The 7,702-nt window shown below is 40.9% G+C and overlaps 1 protein-coding gene across 2 annotated transcripts; it reads left to right on the top strand.

Moving 5' to 3' along the window:
* The first annotated feature begins 2,164 nt into the window (after positions 1-2,164).
* Positions 2,165-7,252, top strand: paplnb (papilin b, proteoglycan-like sulfated glycoprotein). 2 transcript variants are annotated; one of them, XM_051408912.1, is made up of 13 exons: positions 2,165-2,275; positions 2,481-2,563; positions 2,914-3,023; positions 3,189-3,249; positions 3,353-3,455; positions 3,775-3,905; positions 4,176-4,493; positions 4,788-4,964; positions 5,044-5,194; positions 5,287-5,367; positions 5,798-5,954; positions 6,061-6,148; positions 6,594-7,252. In XM_051408912.1, exons 2-13 carry the CDS (start codon positions 2,507-2,509, stop codon positions 6,873-6,875), a joined length of 1,716 nt encoding a protein of 571 aa, XP_051264872.1. In that variant the 5' UTR covers positions 2,165-2,275; positions 2,481-2,506; the 3' UTR covers positions 6,876-7,252. The 2 variants fall into 2 exon arrangements, with proteins under 2 accessions (XP_051264872.1, XP_051264874.1); XM_051408914.1 differs by having other exon boundaries at positions 2,168-2,275; positions 2,484-2,563.
* Positions 7,253-7,702: the final 450 nt, after the last annotated feature.

Below are 7,702 nucleotides of genomic sequence, written 5' to 3'. Positions count from 1 at the left end.
AGGTGTAGGAGCGGCTCTGCATCTTTGTCATTTTGCAGTCTCTCAATATTTGAATCCTTCCTACCCTTTGACCTTTCACGGCTGTCATTGGCTAACAGCTAAATGATTCCCTTTTCTTCCAGATATCTCTTTCATTGAGGTCTGACTTGAGTATCAGGTGCCCAAGAGCTGCTTCAGCAGGAGGATGGAGTCAAAGGCAGAAGAAGAGTCTCAGGCCCAGGCTCCAGACAACACCCAGGTCGGGACTCTGGACACACCCGGGTTTGAGGTAACCGCCGACAGGCTGGAGCAGCTGATGAAGAGCATGGAGGTGCTGCTGTCAGACGTGGAGCAGCTGCGGAGCCACTGCAGCCACCAGGCCACTGAGCTGATGCGTGCGGCGGTGGACTTGAGGGAGCAACAAGAAGAGCTAAAGGAGAGCTATTCAAATTTGTCCCGAGAAATGCAGGAGATCATGGATTCAGTGGACGACCTGTTCAGCACCAAGAGTGCCTTTGAAGCCAAAGAGAAGCAAGCACAGAAACTGAACCGGCAGCTCTGAGGGACAGAAAGTGTCTGACAGACTTTTGTTTCTCTTTGAGGAGAAAACCAAAACTGTGGGGGGTGTGGTTTTGGATTTGGATGTGTGAGTCAAAATTTTAATTTGGGTTTGGAGGATGTGAGGTTTTCATGGCTTTGAAGCAACGCTTTAATTAGATTCTTAAATGGTATCATAGAAACATTTTGTTGTGCAACTTTTAGGTCTGTATCTGACAACCTGGATAATTCTGTATCACAACACTTAGTCCAGTAAATATAATACAATGCATTAAAGGACCAGTGTTTAACATTTAGAATGATCTATAAATGAAACATAAATTCATATGGTGTGTTTTCATTAGTGTGTAATCACCTGAAAATAAGAATTGTTGTGTTTTCGTTACCTTAGAAAAAAGCGTTTTTATCTAAAGGGGGAGCGGGTTCGCTTCAATGGAGTCTGCCATGTTGAACCACCATGTTTCTACAGAAGCCCAGAATGGACAAACCAAACAATATTCTAACTAGGGCCTTTTGCATTTTTCATGAGTTTTCCAGCTACCGTAGTTTCTCCTGCACGTTTGGAAGGCTGAACTGTATTCAGTTAGTTGCAATCTACAACATCAACGCTAGATGCCACTAAATCCCACATACTGGTCCTTTAAGGCAACAGAAATAGACATAAAGTTGAATCAACAACTCTCTGTCATAATTTTAATAAAACTTTAACATTGTGAGCTTAACAAGGTTACAAGTTGTTGCATTGCTTTCATTCTAGATTGCCATGTGCTGCAGTCTTTAACACAGACGATGACAAGAGGTCCAGTCTGCGCTGCGTGTCAACAAATGATTTACTATCACTTCTACTGACAAACACACACACACACACACACACACACACACACACACACACACACACACACACACACACACACATCACAGCTATGATTTCCCATCACCAAGGTATTCTAGGTTGACAGTTAAATATATACGTTACTCTCTTCAGCCTGGATGTCTCCTCCAGCTTTAGTGACGGCTATTGGTAAATCTTCCACATTCTCTTTCCAACCCACTGTGGTTTCTCGCTAAAATAAACCCTAAATAGAGCCTTAGGGTGATCTTTATCTAACACCAGCTCCTCTTCTGTGACTTATTGGTCTGTATTTAGTGGTTATGGGATGTGTGAAAGGGACATTCAGTGGGCAGCAACCTGAAAAAAATCAATGGTAAACTTTACGATCTCTTTCACCTCAAATCTAATTTTAGCGGGCTTCTCGTGTAAAGGCTTAACGGATAATGTTGCATTAACATTTGCAATTTATGTATGCAACCATTAAATTGTGTATGTTTAAGTAATGTCTTTGTTTTCTTCTGTATTGGAACAAACTGTGATTTCACTCAGTTGTTGCACAAAAGCACTTTTTAAAAAATGATTTCTTCAACACAAACACATTGCTGCTGATGAGAAGATTTAAATAGTCTCATAGCCTGACGGTCTTAACTGCAAACACCCTGTTGCAAATAGAAGAAATAACAACTTATATTTAACGTGAAAAAAAAGAAGTGACGTGACATTTTTTTGGGGAAAAAAACAACCCCAAACGTTTCTCTGTGTGGTTGAAACCTGACACTTTTATGGGCTGTGGTGTTGGTGCGTAGAGAGGGTGAGGAGATAGAAAGCTTGGTGTCAGTGCCTACCTTCACTACTGAGGTGCACGTCCCTTTGGACGCTGGTCAGCTGGGAATTCACTTCAACAAGGTAAGACTACATAGCACCTGATGATATTTTTTATTAGCTGTTTAATCTATTCAGGTGAAACACTTTGCACACTTTAATGCATGCATTAAATTCAAAGAAATGATCAAGGATATCAAGAACTTTAGGTATCATCTGATACACATGCATGTAATGAATGGAAATACTTTGATTGAACTTTTAGTTATTTTGTTGCTATCCTCATCAGTAGTTCTGCAGTAGCTTCTGGTGAACATGAACGTACTCCAAGTCCTAGGTCTCTTACAGCTGCTGGCTGGACCTGCTTTCACTGTGAGTCTTTTAACAATAATAACAATACTGTAACATTTGAGTGCCCATGTCAGTAATACATCCTTTAGTACAGATGGAAACTGCAAGTACAGTAAAGTACAGAATGTCCAAAATCTCAAAACAAAAAAAAGTATACTTTCTAGTACAGTAGTGATGCTGCTGATTTCTACATACATTGCGCAATGTTTAGGGGACGGTTTGTGGCTAAATGTTCCAACTTCTATTTTGGTGTCTCGAGCATGCTCTTAGTGTGTGTTAGTGGTTTGTGGTGGGCTATGATATGGTGTGTGAGAGCACTACGTGTTCCAAAAGCTGAGCGAGTAGGAGTTTTACTGTTGTTGTTTTTTCAGCTGACACGGCCAACGCATGACTACTGGGGAGAGTTTGGAGCCTTTGGTCCCTGCAGTCGCACCTGTGGAACAGGAGTGGCAATGAGAACCAGGAAATGTATCACTTCAAGGTAGGACATAGAGATGCAGGGTTATCAGGGTGGGATGACCCATGATGAAAAGTAATGCAATCGTGTCACATGTTTTAGGTTTGACCAAAACCACCCTAATGCATTTAACAATAAAGAGAGAGATTTGGCTTGCATGTAGATATCATTCTTCCCTCTCACTTCCAGGACAGATGGAGGACATAACTGCATAGGATCATCTAAGTCCTTCCGAACTTGTAATACACATGTAATTATCTTAAAATTATTTTTTGCCTCTTTGTGTATTACATCCACCCACTAACCCTGCACAAATGTATCCTAAAATATGCCAACATTTTGCGTCATTGTAGGAATGTCCAGTTGGATCCAGGGACTTCAGGGAGGAGCAGTGCTCCCAGTTTGACAGAATGGACTTTCAGAGCAAACACCACTCATGGGTTCCTTATTATGGGGGTATAAAACCTATTATATACTGTCCACATTACCTGAGTCTAGGTGAAATAATACTTTCATGTATATATTGTTTTAATTTAACATCCTGGATTGACAGAGGTGTAAATTATCAATTAAAAATGAAATTAACATAATAGACATCAATTGTGAGAGCCGTTACTCTTTTTTGATTGTCTTCTTTTTCTGAGTGACTACAATAAATCTAAAACCCTGGTTCATAGCAGTCAAACCATACTAAAAATAAATGCACATACAATTTGAGGCAGGTCTGTATATATTTTATCCCATCATTTTTATGGCTTTATTTTTTGTTCTGTAGCATCCAATCCATGCGAGCTGAACTGTGTCCCAAGAGGAGAGAACTTCTTCTACCGTCACAGACCTGCAGTTGTGGATGGGACACCATGCTATGTGGGCCGCACTGATATCTGTGTGGATGGCACCTGCAGGGTGGGAATAAAACTAAGATCTAGAATATAATGGCAGACTAATTAGAGGCTTTTATTTATGAGAGGAAATTTGGCTTATCATGCTGGTTTTCAGAACAGCTCTTTCTCACACAGCAGTCTATGTTCAGTGCACAAGTAGTCTTTCACTGTTGCACACTGAGTAGTTCAGACCCTTCTCACAAGCACTTAGACACTACTTTCTGATTTTATATTACTACTCACTGTTTTTCAACACCACCTTTAAAAGTGAGAATAATTTGTCACACCCCAGATACTGATCCATGGAGAGTTTATGGGCCTGGATGACGACACTAATTCTGTGCACTCTGCTGGTCCTGTTGCTGTTGCTCCTCACCCAAGGGAGACACTCACCTACATCTACAAAACTGGTGTCTACGGCGAGTGCTCTGCAGCCTGCAATGGAGGCATGCAGTATCGCAGCGTGGAGTGTTTGACTCAGGACCCAGTGAACCCCCGTGTGGTGGAAGAGACTTACTGCATTACCCAGCGCCTGCAGAGGCCACAGAGCCAGCAGGCCTGCAACATGCATCCCTGTACTGCTGAGTACAGTGTCTCCAGCTTCAGTGTGGTTTGTACCTTACAGCAGAGAACTTTCTGACTATAATCTACATTTTGAGTACCTATTTAAAGCACTGTGCAAAATATATTTTCTATTTTGCACTGTCCAGGAGGAGTACAGGATAGAGGGGTTGTCATGGGAAACATTGAGGTTTAATATCATAAAAGCTACAAATTGTTGGTTTCATTAATCTGTGATCATGAGGTATTACATTGACTTAGTAATGGTATATTCAAGTTTTAAAGTGTAATTATTTTGCTATGGGACTGACACAATTTAAATTTCTTTGCATATGATGGTTAGTGCTCTGTGACTTGTGGCGAAGGCCAGCAGACGAGGGAGGTGTTCTGTGTGGGGTCAGGAGGTGACCGTCTGCCTGACCATGCCTGCAGTGGACTTGCGAGACCTGCTTCTGTCCAGACCTGCCGCAGACCTGCCTGTCACACACACATCACCTGGCACGTGACTGACTACGGGCTGGTAGGTGAAATGGAGCAAAGAGAGTGTTATGTCTCCTTCGTCTCGATATAGTTTACCCTCTCCTGTCTTGTTTCTGCAGTGCACTAGAAGCTGTGGTGGTGGTGTGAGGGAGAGGAGAGTGGGCTGCTTTGATACAGATTTGAACCCCTACCCAGAGGCTCGATGTGGAACAGCTAGCAGACCCATCTCTGTGGAGACATGCAATTCACAGGCATGCCCCGGATCACAAAGTGAGCCAAATTGGAACCACTTCCACAGTGGTTTTTTTGGTTTGATTGTTTGTGCTTGTTTGTATTTTAATTAATACACTTTATTTTTTAAGGTGTCCCCAGTGTGCAGGACCCAAGGACACAAGAAACCGCCATGAGAGGATTTGTGCCCCATGTTCCAGGAGAATCTTCAGGTATATAGAGCAAGTGCAGGATATTTTGATGAAATGTTACTCTCTTTCTATATGTGCTTCAACATGCAATTATTTTACATGTGCATATGTGCAGCGAAAGTAAAAAAAAAAAAAAATTCCCAACCAGTTATTTGAGCTCAGGTATTACTCAGATTACTTTTGAATGAATGCATAAAGATATAATTGCTGCTGTCTAGACCATGATTGCACTGCTTTCTTGTTGCTTTCTTGTCCCTCATTCACAAACATAAAGTGTGTCTTTTAATACCTTTCTACTGAAAGTCACATTTAGATTCTTAAAAAAAACAGCCAAACTTAACTTATACCAAATTAAATCTTAAACCTTCAAAATAGGAAAAACATATTTAAGGTATGTACAGTAGCAGTGTGCTTGTCTGACCATGTCTGAGTCTGTGTTTACTTGCCTTAGCTTCCAGACCACAAATAAACATTGCTCATGAGCCCTACCCTGCTGTGATTGGTCCTCACTGTGCGCAGTCATTGTATGGCTGCTGTCCTGATGGCTATACCACTGCCACGGGGTCCAGGAATGAGGGTTGCTCCCATGATGACTGTGTCCGCACCAGGTAACACTGCTTCCTGGATCCAATTCTTGTAACCAATACATAAATTAAACGGCATATTGGCTCAATGGAAAGTGTTTCCAATGTTAAAAAAACCCCTCTTCCTTAGGTACGGCTGTTGCTTGGATGGGGTGACTCCAGCTCAAGGATTTGGAAGGGCTGGATGTCCTGAGTACCAGGCAACTGTGGTGACTGTGGTAGGAATCACATCGGTTACTCATCTTGTTTCAATAGATTCATTTAAGTTGTTACATTTGGCAGATTTATTAAAGGGTAAACTGATTTTACAAGTCAAAACAAGTATACCATGGGAAGGGTCCCTGTCTTTGGCTCTGGAGAAGCTTTGGCAAGTCTGAGAAAATAACCTGAGTGGTGTCATAATGATGTTATCAGGGTTATCTTCGCTTTAAGTACAAAAATGAGCTGTATGAGTATAAATCGAGTATGTGGAGTTTAAAAGATGAAAGCGTTCACCAGGCGAATAAAAGATGCTATCGAATTGCATTATTGGAAGTGTTGAATCCAAAGTTTTTGGAGCATGACTAGTTCCTCCTTACCTGTTATATATTGTATATCTGCTAAATCTACTGGCTCTACAGGAGGATTTACTGTCTCTCTCTTTCTGTCTTTCTCCCTGAGCAGCACACACCATCTCCTGTCTCTCCATCCACTGGTAGCGTGTGCTTCTTGCCTCGGGATGAGGGCCCCTGTGATACTTGGAAGGTCCGCTTCTTCTATGACTCAGGTGCTCGCAAATGTACAGAGTTTTGGTATGGAAGTTGCCAGGGCAATGGAAATAACTTCATGTCCCTGGAAGCATGCCAGAGAGAGTGTGGGGGTGTGTTGAGGGAGCCCCCACCTGCACCTCGCAGAGAGACCCCAAGGAGAGTGTCACTCAGGGGGACTCTGAGGGCAAGGGCATAAATGTGCTTGCCACTAATACCTCCAAATCATGGAATAACCAGAGTGCTGCCTCTATGAAGTTAATCACATGATATTCATACACATATAGTATTTACATACAAAGGTGTATTGTAAAATGTCCCACATCCTACCTTTCATTTTAAATATCAGACTTTAAATTATAAATGATCTAGATTGCTTCACATTATAACTGACATGATCCCACCTCATGGTTCTGATTTTATTATCTGTTTGATCTTTGGCATTTTGTTTGTGATGCTCAGTATAGTTTATTTGTGCCATTCTTCTATCAGATCAGGACTATAAAATAAAATAAAATGTCATTGTGAGTAAAGCAACCCAATAAATGTTCAGCTATCCGGTAACCTTGAAAAAAACTGGTGTGGTTTCTCTTTTTCTCCATCTGCTCCTGTAATGTTTCCAAAAATGCACTTTACTTACATTTGACAATTCTTTTATTAAACTATTGGTCAGTTTTTACAAAACAAATTCCATTGGCGTAATGCAACTTAGTACATGTAGTCAAGTACTAGTCAAATACAGGTTGAGGTAATAGTATACTTTAAGATTCTCATTTTCTATTGTGTTATACTTCTATGTTATACTATTAGTTATACTAATTACATTTTATAGTTAAATATTGTACTTCCTCTACTACATAGACAGCTTTAGTTTAGTTATAAAAAACAGTATGAGGCATTGGCAGAGATTAAACTATACAATGCCATCGACCAGCTACAACAAAATACCAGCTATACATTAATGCATTAGTAATAATAAAAATCCAGTAAGAAAAAGATATTGTGATAATAAAACTGACAGCAGCA

The sequence above is a fragment of the Dicentrarchus labrax genome, unplaced genomic scaffold (genome assembly GCF_905237075.1).
Source record: "Dicentrarchus labrax unplaced genomic scaffold, dlabrax2021, whole genome shotgun sequence".
Taxonomy (NCBI): Eukaryota; Metazoa; Chordata; class Actinopteri; family Moronidae; genus Dicentrarchus; species Dicentrarchus labrax.
The sequence above is the reverse complement of the archived record's forward strand: the minus strand, read 5'-3'. Positions and strand labels throughout refer to the sequence as shown.

Coding starts and splice junctions, on each gene's coding strand:
- paplnb (XM_051408912.1), top strand. CDS start 2,507: ATGAACGTACTCCAAGTCCTAGGTCTCTTACAGCTGCTGGCTGGACCT. Junction 3,906..4,175: donor GTGTGGATGGCACCTGCAGG/GTGGGAATAAAA, acceptor GTCACACCCCAG/ATACTGATCCATGGAGAGTT. Junction 6,149..6,593: donor AGGCAACTGTGGTGACTGTG/GTAGGAATCACA, acceptor CTCCCTGAGCAG/CACACACCATCTCCTGTCTC.